At 40.1% G+C, this 13,842-nt stretch overlaps 3 protein-coding genes across 10 annotated transcripts in view; all 3 read left to right on the top strand.

Annotated features, from left to right (window-relative positions):
* Positions 1–3,023: 3,023 nt before the first annotated feature.
* LOC106607689 (cell cycle control protein 50A) lies at positions 3,024–5,264 on the top strand. Its single transcript, XM_014204903.3, is given in 5 exon segments — positions 3,024–3,120; positions 3,484–3,621; positions 3,713–3,916; positions 4,071–4,218; positions 4,220–5,264. Coding segments are annotated over 5 exon segments (627 nt in total). The 3' UTR covers positions 4,260–5,264.
* Positions 5,265–5,497: 233 nt separating this feature from the next.
* On the top strand, positions 5,498–7,248 carry LOC106607688 (cytochrome c oxidase subunit 7A2, mitochondrial). Its single transcript, XM_014204900.3, has 4 exons — positions 5,498–5,602; positions 5,946–6,035; positions 6,782–6,866; positions 7,019–7,248. Exons 1-4 carry the CDS (start codon positions 5,585–5,587, stop codon positions 7,075–7,077), a joined length of 252 nt encoding a protein of 83 aa, XP_014060375.1. The 5' UTR covers positions 5,498–5,584; the 3' UTR covers positions 7,078–7,248.
* Positions 7,249–10,632: 3,384 nt separating this feature from the next.
* The window catches only part of LOC106607687 (collagen alpha-1(XII) chain), a 96,469-nt gene continuing 93,259 nt past the window's right edge, over positions 10,633–13,842 (top strand). For 7 of the 8 annotated variants that reach the window (XM_082976784.1, XM_082976787.1, XM_082976783.1 and 4 more), the window contains exons 1-2: positions 10,633–10,851; positions 12,531–12,644. In XM_082976784.1, coding sequence (XP_082832910.1) covers positions 12,575–12,644 — 70 coding nt within the window. In that variant the 5' untranslated portion in view covers positions 10,633–10,851; positions 12,531–12,574. The remainder of the gene's footprint in view (positions 10,852–12,530; positions 12,645–13,842) is intronic. The other variant, XM_082976788.1, reaches the window with a different exon arrangement.

Raw genomic sequence — 13,842 nt, 5'->3', positions numbered from 1 at the left:
GTTGGGACAAGAAGGCATTGGCTGGCATGCTGCAGAAGGACGAGCAGGCTACTCTTCCCAATCGTTTCAGTGCAACTTTGACGGCGAACTAGTTAAAGTTTGAGAGTTTATCTAATTATCCCTCTTTTTAGATTTTAGCTGATCTCACTTTGGCTAACATTAGTTGTTGATGTGTATAGGCAACTGAGGGAGAAGTCTACCTTAATGTTTTTTTATAATCAATAGGACTGTGAAGTTCCCAAATATAAGAACTCCCGTTGTGTATATACATACTCGCAGAAATCCATTCAGGTGGCTTTTAGCGAATACATTCTAAAGTTGCGCTGTTGCTCCTGCCTGTAAACACAGTCCAGTTCAAAGTGAATGTCAGGCCCGTGTAGCAAATTGATTCTTTGCATATAGGCCTACTGAAGCTCTGATTGGCTATGGGTCACCGGTCTGCGTAGAGTCCGGCCCTGGACAAGACAGGTTTTATTTAATGAAGTGTCTTCATTTTGCAAAAGCATGGCCACTTTCTCACTCTATATTACTATATAATCTTCACTAATCCTTACTATAAGTAATTGCCAAACTTTCTATGAATTTATGAAAACGTGAAAATGACCATATCCAAGTGCTCTCAAGATTTTAAAAAGGGTGTCATTCTTTCTGGTGGTGTATATGAACAGATTTTTATAAGATTTAATTTTGCTAAAACGCAATCAGTTCCACTTTAAAATCAAAGCATGAAGGTTTTGTGGTTGGAATTGCAGTATGTATTTAGGTTGAGAATTTAGCTGTTTGTTAGCTACTTTCGACAGACTGGTTACATCTGTTCTCCTCAAGCTCATTATTATAGAATGTTCATATTTGAAAATGGCAGAAAGACCAGTCTGTTTGGCAATGAATAGGAGTGGAATGTTGGTTAAATAGACTGGTACTCAGGCTGTTGCCACAAAGTCAAAATTGGCTATAATTGTGAAAAGTCATTTTTTTAAATCTGCTTTTGTCTTAATTTAAAGCTGTAATATGTCACTTTTGGGCAACCTGACCGAATTCACATTGACAGATCTATAAAATTTATTTCTCATTGCAAGTTAAGAAGCGGTAGATCTGTTCTATGTGCGCTATTTCTATGCTTCCCGTTAAGTTTATCTTTTTGGTTTTGAACACCAGCTTCAAACAGCTGAAAATACAACATTTTTGGTTATGGAAAATATTTCACAGCTGTTTGATGGACAATGATTCTCTACACTATACTTGCTTGTTTAGTGTAGCGATTTGTTGCAACCGTCTGCTGCAACCTGATTGGCTGAATGCGATATGCAACATCCGGGACAAGCATTCCTAGGCATTAGCCACTCTAGCATGGTGGTGGAAAATGGTGTTTCATAAAGAAAGCATATTTTCCCAGTTCCACCTCACCGTTTAAATATAGTTTAGGAGGAAATTGACACCTTTGCATTCTGAATGTAGGATGTTTTGGGTACGAACCGGTCCACCGGGGATATGAGTGTATTGCCTGCTGCATACAACGCGTTTGGACTGTAAAATGAAACAACTCATTATCGCCATCTGCCGGACTTTGAGAACCAGCAACCTGCTCCAATGTGTAGCAAGCCAGCAACTCAAGCCCAAAGGAAGGGGTCCCAAACTAGTTAACTTGGTATCCATTATCCTGGGCGTTACAGGTTAGGTACTGTTTGGTGTAGCAAAGCACATGTTTGACCAACCTTAAGTCGATGATACTGTCTTTGTCCTCGAGTCGTGGAAACAGGAGTCTAATAAAATGTCTGTCCAGTTGCAGGGGGTCTGTTTTGTTTGGAAAATGCTCCATTATTAAAATAAAACTATATATATATATTTTTTTGCTCCATAAAGTAATCCAACAATGTGTATGCCGCCATCTTGTCTATTTCAAGTTCTCTCATTGATCGAGACTGGTGTCTGTCATCATGGCACTTTGGGGTGGACCCACCTGTCTCAGAGGGTAGACTTCAAATAGACAATATTGCAGAGTGCAGTCAGATTACTTCATGGAGCAAAACTTTTTACTTGACATACTTGCTTGTTTGAACCTTTACCAATTTTAGCATCAATATGTGCCATTCACTTGTATATATGCTTCTACCACTGTCGTTTTAATTGATTGGTATCAATAAAGAATATAAACTTGAACAAGTCCTATGAAGGTTATGTATTTGATGCCAGGTGCACCATTTAAAATGTTAATGGCTCATCATTCCCCCAGAGGCAGCAGATTGCTAGCTATTTGGAAATGATGTTTGGATGTACACATTACATCTAATTACAGATTGATTATACTGGGATTGAGAAGTCCAGCCCATGCCTCGACTGCTCTCAGAGCTTTAGTTGGAACAGCACAAGACAATGCACCTGTGCATTGCCCTTCTCTCTGGAACAGCCTTTTGAAGTAAGTCTAAAGCATGATGTCTCAATCACTCAGTTTGTGCTGTATTCATATGTTGCACCTCCGTCACTCGGTCGCGTTATGAACTTTCTCGAGCCGCCCTCTACCGGTGATGCCATAGCTGTGCCCTAAAGTCATGATAAACCCAGTCATTCTGGACGGAGGCTAACTACTGTTTTGTCTAAATTATACTATAGTGCCTGGAAATACAATGACATTGTTAAAGTAGTCCAAATATTTTGTAGGAAACAAGTTTGCCAGCATTATCATGTCGTCAAATTTACTTTAGACAGATGACCGTGTAGTCATTGGCTAGCAAAGTTTGTCAAATAGCTAGCAATGCTCGCAATGCTCGGCGACATCAAAATGATAACGTTTTTCCTTCTAGTTCTGTCTCCTTTTGAATGTCATATTATTTCCAAGTCGCTGTAATGCACTTTTAAAGAAATCTTCATCAGCGCCCACTGATGCATTGAGCAGAATGCTCAGTCGGACATCAGTCCAAAATGAACAATATTGTGACGAAACATGCAACCCATGAATACAGGTACCCTTCAATTGAAAATGGATCATAAGCATTTAATAGAATTTGTCTCAACAGAGCAATGTCTTCATGTATTATGGCCTGTCCAACTTCTACCAAAATCACCAGCGCAATGTCAAGTCCAGGGATGATGGCCAACTGAATGGCGACCCCCACCTCTCTAATGGTGCATATTATGAACAGGGGTTCTGTACCAATGTAACATTTTGACACTGTTCATTCCTGAATATCTGCAGTGACTTTTGCCTGATCATCAGCTTTACATGTTCAGTTATTTGATACATCCCTCAAATTGTCAAGATGTCATGTTCAGTGCAATGACCTACATGCAACATTACCTGTCTGCTTGTTATGTCCACAGAACCCTAGTAAGGAGTGTGAGCCTTACGCTCGCAATGAAAACATGCCGTAGTGCCGTCGCCAACAGCATTTTTAATGATAAGACAGTTTTGTCCTCTTTTTTTTTTAGGTCAGAATTACAAGGATTACACTAAGAGCAGCTCTGTTTAATCAGGATCTCTATCCTCAGACACTTTGGAGCTGTATTACATTGACCCTAATGGCACAAGAATCCAAATTCCTCTGAAGGGCATCGCTTGGTCGACAGACAAGCATGTGAAGTTCAGGAACCCAGGAGGCAACCCCAACCTCACAAGTGCTTTCCAAGGTAAGCAAGCATTCTGTGGAATTGTTACCAATGAAGTTGATAAGGATTCTCACTGTCTTCCTAGGAAAGTCACGGTCATTTCCTCCCTCAGGAACAACCAAGCCGATCAACTGGCGTAAGCCTGTCTATGAGCTGGACACAGACGCTGAAAATAATGGCTTCATCAATGAGGACTTTGTGTGGATGCGCACAGCTGCCCTCCCCATCTTCTGTAAGCTGTACCGTATTATCCAGAAGAACAACAACGTGATGCCGACTCTTCCCCAGGGCAACTACACCCTGGACGTCACCTACAGTATCCTTTCACAGGCAGCTGTTCAAATGATACAGCTTTACAGGAAGTTTGTGTGATACCTTAAGATCCTTATTGCTACAGAGTTCTTTGGTTAGTCAGATGTTAAATGGGTCTGAAGTTGAACATTTTTTCAACCTTAATGAGTTGATCCCAGACTATCCTGTTTGTAGCTTTGAGGGGCGGAAGCGTGTAATCCTGAACACCGTCTCCTGGATGGGGGTCAAGAACCCTTTCCTGGGCATCGCCTACATCACTGTGGGCTCCATCTGCTTCTTCCTGGGGGTGGTCCTCCTCATCCACCACATATGGCAACCACAACCACAGCGCTGATATCCCTAACTAAAGATGTCCTATATGTATGTTGCATGCTGGCTAGCAGAGGAAGCGAACATAACCAGTGGCTAATTACAAGCTCTGGTGGTACCCTTGTGCCTGGCTTGTGTACTGTATGTAAGAATGGCCTTCTTGTTAAAAGTGCTGTGCAAGTATTGGATGAGTAAAGATGTCAGGGGAAAGTTGCGATAAAGTGGAAATTCTCTCGTATTTATTTTTCATGTTCAGAAAGCTATGCAGTTATGTACTGTAGGCAGTTTTGCTGTCAAGTCGTTGTTGTGGCAGTAAGTTGAAATTGAATGACGCTACATCAACGTGAAAATTCTATTGCAGATCGGTTTTAATGCAGAAATATGTGTATGTCAGTCATAGATGTTTACTTCTAAATGAATAAATTATTTAAGAGTATTTGAATACAGTCACGCAAATCTGAACTGTTTGTTAGGCTAGAATTGCTTCAAGTTAAGACTATAGACTTTTGGTTTTCATACAAGTATGTTGTGTGTTACTGTACAGTAGTTTGAGGCACATTTTTCTGGTCTTTTTAACACTGCAGATAGGGGTCTATAGATTGTACAAGGATGTGCACTCATTTTCAGGTCAAGTGTTATGGATTGCTGCGTTGTATGTACTTCCAGTCTCAGTATATACAGTAATGCTGTTTAGCTGCCTGGAATATGCAGCGCCTGAGTCAAGTTTATTTAATATTACACAACCTTGAAAATGACATTCTTTTTCAGGTACCAAAGCTCTATTCATGTACAGTAGCCTGGGTGCCAGTCTCTCTGCTCTTGCCAACTCCTTATGGAATTGTCATGCCAAACATGCTTGGCAATGGAGTAGGGAAGGGCACAAACAGATCTGGGACCAGGTTAGTGTTCATGTTAGTCTATGGAAAAACCTCCATATTCATTTTCTTACTAAGACTGCTGCAAATTGAAATGTTTTGCACTTTAGAGTTGCCATGGATTTATTACCTGGAGATTCTATGTCTGTTGCTTGACAAATAAAATGTCTGAACAACTCATAATTTTTAGTCACCTGCTTTTATTTAGAAATGTTTTGAGATGTACCTTTGTTGCAAAATGGAAAAAGTGAATATGTATACAAACAAATCATTTGTGAGAATCTTGAGGCAGTGTTTTAATTTGTATAGCCCAGAAATAGAGAATGGTGGCTCATGTGTTGGCTACTCTCCAAGTACCCACTCCTGACCATTATGTGGCAGTAGGCACAAGTGTTCGTGATGCGTCAGTAAATCTTTTCAAAGAAGAAGAAGCAAATAGTGGAAGCGCAGTCTTCCGGTGTCCTTGTACGACGACTTGACGTGGAGCTATGTACCGACACATTCAAGTAAGATGCGATTTAGTATGGTTTTGAGTGGAGTTAATATAATTGTATTCCATGCCATCGGTCTGCCTGTTTTATGTTATTTTTATGCATTTTAAAAGGTCAACAGAAGCCAGTATCTCGAGCCTTTAGCGGTCATGTGAGGACATATCCCATCAGACTTGCGTTGAGTGCCCGTAGCTTCTCCATAGTGTTCGTTCTGACAAGTCTTCATGGCAGACTAAGTAATTTGTTGAATATTCAGATAGACAGCGGCCCATTCCAAACCAGCGTTGATCTTAAAATCTGAAACTGCGGTGCTGGTGAGGGCCTTAGAAATGGATGTCTCTTTTCGGTTAATTGACAGGCGCTCCAGCAGGTGTCGCGGCGGACACTGAGCACCAGCGGGCGCAGGCAGGTGGAGAACAAGGTCCCACATAAACAGAAGCATTTCCAGGTAATTGTCAGTTTGCACTTAAGTCTATTTCAAGCTCAATATTAAAACGTACTCTGATTTCAGTTCAATGTCAAGGAAAATGTAGTTTCACGTCAATGACAATGTGATATTTGTGTTTTAATGACTGGTGACATGTCTGCTCCTGAAGTTTCTTTTCACACGATGAAGCCTGAGACGCATATAGTTGACAGATAAGTACATCTGAAAGACGGCTCACTGGGTTGGAGTTATTTGCATGTAGTGTGTAAAAGTGTGGCTCCTGGTCAAAAGTAGTGTACTAAATAGGGAATAGGGTGCCATTCGGGACATAAACCATGGCGTGAGATGAGAAACCCATGTCTGACTCTGATTAGTGATTACCACTGGCACATGATCAAGGGAGGGTGATGCCACTGCCTCATTGGCTGCTTTTGAATAACTGTGCAAACTGTGCTGTAAATGCTTTCTAAAACGGGTGCATTGCAGATCTTGCTGTCAATAATGAAAATCGTAATGGCAACATGTTGCATTCTGTGGCTAACTAGAATGGTACATTTTGGGGGTATTAATGACCACCTAACCACCTAGAACAGAGTTCACTGTAGATGCACCATTGAGGCCCTTTGCACCGCTGAAAGGAATGTCAAGTAAGTCAATGTCCAATTGGCGAATACCACAGCTTTGGTGGGCTTAAAGGAAGTAGGATGCTTATACTGCATGTTGCTGTGCATGACATGAGTTTGATACAGTATGTTTTTCTTCACCAGGAGGACAATGGAATTCCAGTTCATTTGAAAGGGGGTGTCAGCGACGCTATCCTGTACAGAGCAACAATGGCACTCACTATCCTAGGTGAGTACAGATGGGCTCAATGGCGAAACTTTTTTTCTATCCATGTAGAAACCAGATCTTGGTAGTGTCTGGTTGTGCATTACCACTAAGTTGTTCAACACCGTTGTAATAACACTGTATTTAATTAGTAATGATGTTTTATGTTATTGCAGGATCTGCATATGTCGTATATGAACTGGTTTGTGCCGCTTTCCCCAAGAAGAAGGAGTGACTCCAGCTGCTGGGCTCACCTGTTCTACATGACACCCTGTTAGTTGTAAAAAGTTATCTCTGTCACAAGGGGGTTGATTTGTCATGTCATAATGGCTTTTGTTTCATGTTCATGGGATCAATATTTATTTATTTATTTATAACTGAGGATGATTAAATATGCCTCTCATTACCAAGTGGTCTTTGTTCTTTTTGTATGTGTGTAAATGTATATTTTAAGTACGGGACACACCATAACAAACGTTGGTAGTGTGCAGCGGGCAGCCATCCTATCGCTTCTGACCACAGAACATTGGTTGTCATTTTCTGTTAATGTGCCAACGATTCTACATGTGGTATCGCCACCGTTAGTTGAAACCCAGCAGGTGATCTACTGGGCATGGCTGATGTTTGTGTTGGTCTCTCTTGTCCTTTAAACTACACTGAATAAACAATGCTCACAATAGTCTGTATAGAGGAACGTTGGTGGTAGCCTACATCTGGATGTCTGGTAAGTGTTATCAACGCAGGCAGAGGAAGAAAGGCGTTAACAATGTTGTTAATCTGGTTTGCTACTAATGATGATCTCATGATGGGAATTATTATCTGTGCTGTAAATTGAAAGTAATCTTGTCTTAGAAATTTCCTGAATGGATATACACACTGATCTTACTATAAACAGCATCAAGCATCAGCATTTTTAGAACACATTCATATTGACAATGACATCCTATGACTAGTGGGTAAACTGCGTTCGGCGGCAGAACAACTGTTTTATTTATTTTTTACCTTGTCAGCTCGGGATTCGATCTAGCAACCTTTCAGTTACTAGTCCAACGCTCTAACCACTAGGCTACCTGACTACACTTTCCCCACTTTGCACAGTTTGGCTGCTTTAAAGCCAGTCTAAGATTAGTAGGCTACATTTGGCCAAGGGCAGTCAAATGTTTTCATGATACTTTGTAAAGAAATTATATCTATGATCAGAAAATGATGCTCCTATTTTGAAATGTCCCTTGAGCTCTAGCCTACAGAAATCAGGACAATATCATGGGAAAATATCATGAGATGCAATTAGCTGTATATTATTTATAAAACAAAATGGGTGATGGGCTATGCATGCACGTTACGAAGTTGAGTAGCAGATAGTGTTTTTCAGACATTTACAGTGGGGGAAAAAAGTATTTGGTCCCCTGCTGATTTTGTACGTTTGCCCACTTACAAAGAAATGGTCAGTCTATAATTTTAATAGGTTTATTTGAACAGTGAGAGACAGAATAACAAAAAAAATCCAGAAAACTGCATGTCAAAAATGTTATAAAATGATTTGCATTTTAATGAGGGAAATAATGATTTGGAGAAGATCAAATACTTAAGGTTTTGAGGCTGACATTTGGCAACTCGAACCTTCAGCTCCCTCCACAGATTTTCTATGGGATTAAGGTCTGGACACTGGCTAGGCCACTCCAGGACCTTAATGTGCTTCTTCTTGAGCCACTCCTTTGTTGCCTTGGCTGTGTGTTTTGGGTCATTGTCATGCTGGAATACCCATCCACGACCCATTTTCAATGCCCTGGCTGAGGGAAGGAGGTTCTCACCCAAGATTTGACGGTACATGGCCCCGTCCATCGTCCCTTTGATGCGGTGAAATTGTTCTGTCCCTTTAGCAGAAAAACACCCCCAAAGCATAATGTTTCCACCTCCATGTTTGACGGTGGAGATGGTGTTCTTGGAGTCATAGGCAGCATTTCTCCTCCTCCAAACACGGCGAGTTGAGTTGATGTCAAAGAGCTCCATTTTGGTCTCATCTGACCACAACACTTTCACCAGTTGTCCTCTGAGTCATTCAGATGTTCATTGGCAAACTTCAGACGGGCATGTATATTATTCTTGAGCAGGGGGACCTTGCGGGCGCTGCAGGATTTCAGTCCTTCACAGCGTAGTGTGTTACCAATTGTTTTCTTGGTGACTATGGTCCCAGCTGCCTTGAGATCATTGACAAGATCCTCCCATGTAGTTCTGGGCTGATTCCTCACCGTTCTCATGATCATTGCAACTCCACAAGGTGAGATCTTGCATGGAGTCCCAGGCCGAGGGATATTGACAGTTCTTTTGTGTTTCTTCCGTTTGTGAATAATCGCACCAAATGTTGTCACCTTCTCACCAAGCTGCTTGGCGATGGTCTTGTAGCCCATTCCAGCCTTGTGTAGGTCTACAATCTTGTCCCTGACATCCTTGGAGAGCTCTTTGGTCTTGGCCATGGTGGAGAGTTTGGAATCTGATTGATTAATTGCTTCTGTGGACAGGTGTCTTTTTTACAGGTAACAAGCTGAGATTAGGAGCACTCCCTTTAAGAGTGTGCTCCTAATCTCAGCTCGTTACCTGTATAAAAGACACCTGGGAGCCAGAAATATTTCTGATTGAGAGGGGGTCAAATACTTATTTCCCTCATTAAAATGCAAATCAATTTATAACATTTCTGACATGTGTTTTTCTGGATATTTTTGTTATTCTGTCTCTCACTGTTCAAATAAACCTACCATTAAAATTATAGACTGATCCTTTCTTTGTCAGTGGGCAAACGTACAAAATCAGCAGGGGATCCAATACCTTTTTCCCCCACTGTAACTCATGAAATGTAAGTAACGTTTTTTTTTTAATGAATTTATTTGCCCAAGGAACCAGCACTGCAGTTTTTTTTTGCCTGAGCATTTTGCCTCTTGAGTCACTAGAGGGCTATGTCTTCAAGGGAATGGATTGGATCTCACATTATGATAGGTCTATGGTCAGGTAACTGAATTCTGTCATATAAAATACTTTAAACGTGACGATCTCTTTTCATTCCATTAACATGTCAATTATCAACAAAATGTTCATTTGGAAAAGTTATTCTTCCAAATGATCTGTAGGGCTATAATCTATATGTATTTCTTAGATGAGGGTTTATTAGACTACTCCAATAGCCTATTTTTGAAAGGCAGGACAAAAGGTTTGTTTTATCTTGGAATAGGCTTTCTTAATTCAGTTAGGCCTATCAATTCACTTTTTATTTCACAGAGAAGAAGGAACCAGGACAGAAAGCATCACCCTTTCCCCATGCCTTGCCTGTATAATTCTGATTGGACTGTTAAGAATTTATTGACATTTTCTGAGTTGAATCCAAAGACCTATTAAATACTTCAATAACATAATACGTTTATAAATATTTATCTACTGACATAAAGCACATTAAATTAAAAGGACATGGTTACTGACTCTTAAACTTGGTCACTTAATAAATGCTATTGGGCTGTTGAAGAATTTTCCATTGTTCCATTGTCAAAAAAAAAAAAAAATGGCTTAACGGCTGCCAGTAAAACATCTCCTGGTTTCCAAACGCAGATGCTATCCCTTTAATTTGCAGTGGACTTGTGGATACAGCACATAGAGGGGCATCATTGCAAAGGAATGCAGAAAACTATGCAAAGTTTCCTAAAGTAATCCCCACACTTTGAGAGGCTGCATATGTCAATCCATGGCAGGGTTCCATGCTTGCTGGCTGTCGTAAGAGCCTACGATGTAAAAGGGAGAGTTGGGAACAGCCCCCTATTAAGTAGCAGATTGTGTAGAGTCTTCCCACTTGGAAAAAGGCTTCTTATCTGGGACCTCCGCAAGAGGAGCACTGAGTTTTCGTCTGTGCTTAGGCTACTTGATTCTTCTCAAGTGAAACTTTTATCCATCATTAGGCAGAAGAGGCATATCCAAAGAGGCTTTACTTTTTTATATTCTGAGACGAGAGAAAACATCATTTCCACAGGTCAGTATTGAATTAATTGAATATGGATTGGACTATTGCTTAGGCTATCTGAGAGGAAGATGAGGAGAGTGAGGTGAGTTGTGGTCATCCGGAGAGACCAAGGAATTAGGCTAGGGTATCCCAAGATTGGGCTCTGGGCAAGTATTTTAGCATTTGCCTATTGTTCATTTGCCTTATTATCATCACGGTGTCATGTTGGTTTGAAATTAAGTATACCCATAATTATCACCCAACAACCATGACGTAAATGCCGTGCGTGTTGGAATATTTGACTGCTTCTTCGTGTAATAATGTATGTGATGTAAAGTAGAATTTAACTTGAGAAGAAAGAACATATTGATAACTTGGTAGCGTATTCAGTTTTCGCTATAACACTTAGATTAACATGCAATGCTGGATAAAGACGGTCAAGTTTTTGGAATCGATTGCTCTATCAGCAGAAGAGTGATGGCCAGTAGCCTGCACCTGGCGCACCTGCATTCTGGCGCCTTTGAACCTTTTATTTGGATTTTGAGTTGGGAGACCACGGAATGCTATGCATTGTGTTTTCATAGGGTTTGTACAAGTTTGTGAAAGTTATGCTTTTTGTGTCTTGCTAGTGAGACACAGCATTCCCATCTCCATCAATTCTAATGTATTCCTCAAGGCACGTTTTGACTTAATGGGGACAGCCTTTTTGATCAGATACTACAGCAGGCTCCCTTGTCCCATAGAAAAGTGTAGACCTACAAGGGACTATTTTCCATTTGTAGCTGTGCATTTAAACCGCATTGAAAGTTGATTGTGAGTTTTTGAGGATATTTTAATGCTATTTAAGATGGAACAATATGTTAATTTATAAAGCCAATGCAGTTGGACGATCAATGGTCTTGCCTTTTGTCTTTGAATTAACTATGACACTCTTTGAGAGTGGGTATCATAAGTATCCCCTCCCTTGGATTTTTTCACATTCTGTTGCTGAACAAAGGGGAATTGAAATGTATTTATTGAGATTTATTTTCCATTGATCTACACAAAATACTCCATAATGTTAAAGTGAAAATAAAAATTCAATAATAAAAAAAGGAATGAAAAATTTAACACCTGGATAGTGCAATATATGCCCAGTGTTCTTTTAAAAATTCTTCAAGCTCCGTCAAAGTGTTAAGGGATCATAGATTTTCAAGCAGATTGAAACAGTATTTCACCAGAGTGAGTCCATGTAATTTATGTGATTTGCTAAGACAAATTTTACTCCTGAACTAATTTAGGCTCGCCTAAAAAAGGAGTGAATACTTTGGCAATATTTTAGTTATTAAATCTTTATTAATTTGTTAACATTTGTATAATTTTCCTTTCACTTTGACATTATGGAGTATTTTGTTTAGATCAATGACAAAAAATCACAACTAAATTTAAATCAAACCCACTTTGTCACACAACAGAAAATCTAAGGGGGGTGAATACTTATGATATAATACCCACTGTATGTATAAGAGTAGGCTATTGGATGATAGGACATCTGCGAAAAGGTACAAAAATGAATGCACTCACTACCCGTAAGTCGCTCTGGATAAGAGCGTCTGCTAAATGACTAAAATGTCAAATGTAAATGTTGCTTGTGGTCATTAAAGGTAGACTGTGTGTTGAAGGATGGCACATTGCTGAGATCCTTGTGTAATTGCCCGTGCCTTTTGTAGCCTCATTCATGTTCTGCTGAGCCAGAGAGAGAGAGCGAGTCGAAATGAAGATAAGGCTGTCTCTGGCAGCGGCTGCCTTCCTTGCAGTGCTACTATCCTCCGTCGAGGCCCAAGGTAAAGTTACCCCTCACCCGCTGTCCTGTCCTCCCTCCTCCCCTCCAATGTTCCTACTGTTAATTAAACACATCTGATCCGAATGAAAAATGTGCAGCCGCCCCCCCTCTCTCTGTAGCTAGTTGTATCCGTTTTTAAGCTCCTCATGGTGCAATTACAATACTTTCACCAATGCATTTTTATTTTATGAATAAATGTTTGCTGAAATAAAATGTCTACAGTATTTGTATCTCATGTAGCCCTTTGCCTATAGGCCTATTTCATCGGTAGGCCTATGGATTCTTGTATTTTTTGTTGTGTTTGAATAGGTTGGCTATTTCATTTGTCTTTTGATCCAATTTTCTCTGCCTATTAATTGTGACAGGTTGAATCAACTCAAACAAGTAGCCTAGGGTAGGTAGGCTAACCTTTTACTTGGTCGTCACTAGTTACCACAGCCACAAAGTCTTACTTCTCACTAAACCCTGCCTATTTCTAAAATGTATGTTCTTAATATCTGGTTTGAAACCTAACCTTAACCATAACCACACTGATAACCTTATGCCTAACTCTAACCTTAAATTAAGACCAAAAAGCACATTTTTGTTGTCATGAATTTTTACAATAGCCAATTCTGGCTTTGTGGCTGTGGTAACTAGTGACAACCTCTATACTTCCAAACATCACACTTTAAACTTTTGAGTAGCCTTGAAACAGTTTATGGAATGCACAATTATATTTTTTAATCTAAAACTGGTTCAAATTGATTTTTTAAAATCTAAAAGTTCAAAGTGGAACAAGCCCCATCATACACTCTTAGGAAAAAGGGTTCCTAAAGGGTTTTGCGACTGTCCCCATAGGATAACCCTTTTTTTGTTCCAGGTATAACTTTTTGGGGTTCCATATAGAACCCTCTGTGGAAGGGTTCTACCTGGAACCAAAAGTGGTTCTTCAAAGGGTTCTCCTATGGGGACAGCCGAATAACCCTTTTTGGTTCTAGATAGCACCTTTTCTTCTAATAGTGTAGCAGGCTAGTCTGGAAATTAGTGAAGGGGCGACTCCCTAAGCATGATAGTTGTAGTGAAGTCATTCTTGCGCTAGGAGGGGCACTTGCTTGATATTTTTTTTTATAGGACTTTGTCATCAGTACCTAGTTCCTCTAGCAGGCCCAACTCTCTGGTGAAGGGAAGAAATCTGTTCAAAAAATAAGTTAAGTAAT

The sequence above is a fragment of the Salmo salar genome, chromosome 06 (assembly GCF_965601325.2).
Source record: "Salmo salar chromosome 06, fSalSal1, whole genome shotgun sequence".
NCBI classification, from domain to species: Eukaryota; Metazoa; Chordata; class Actinopteri; order Salmoniformes; family Salmonidae; genus Salmo; species Salmo salar.
The sequence above is the reverse complement of the archived record's forward strand: the minus strand, read 5'-3'. Positions and strand labels throughout refer to the sequence as shown.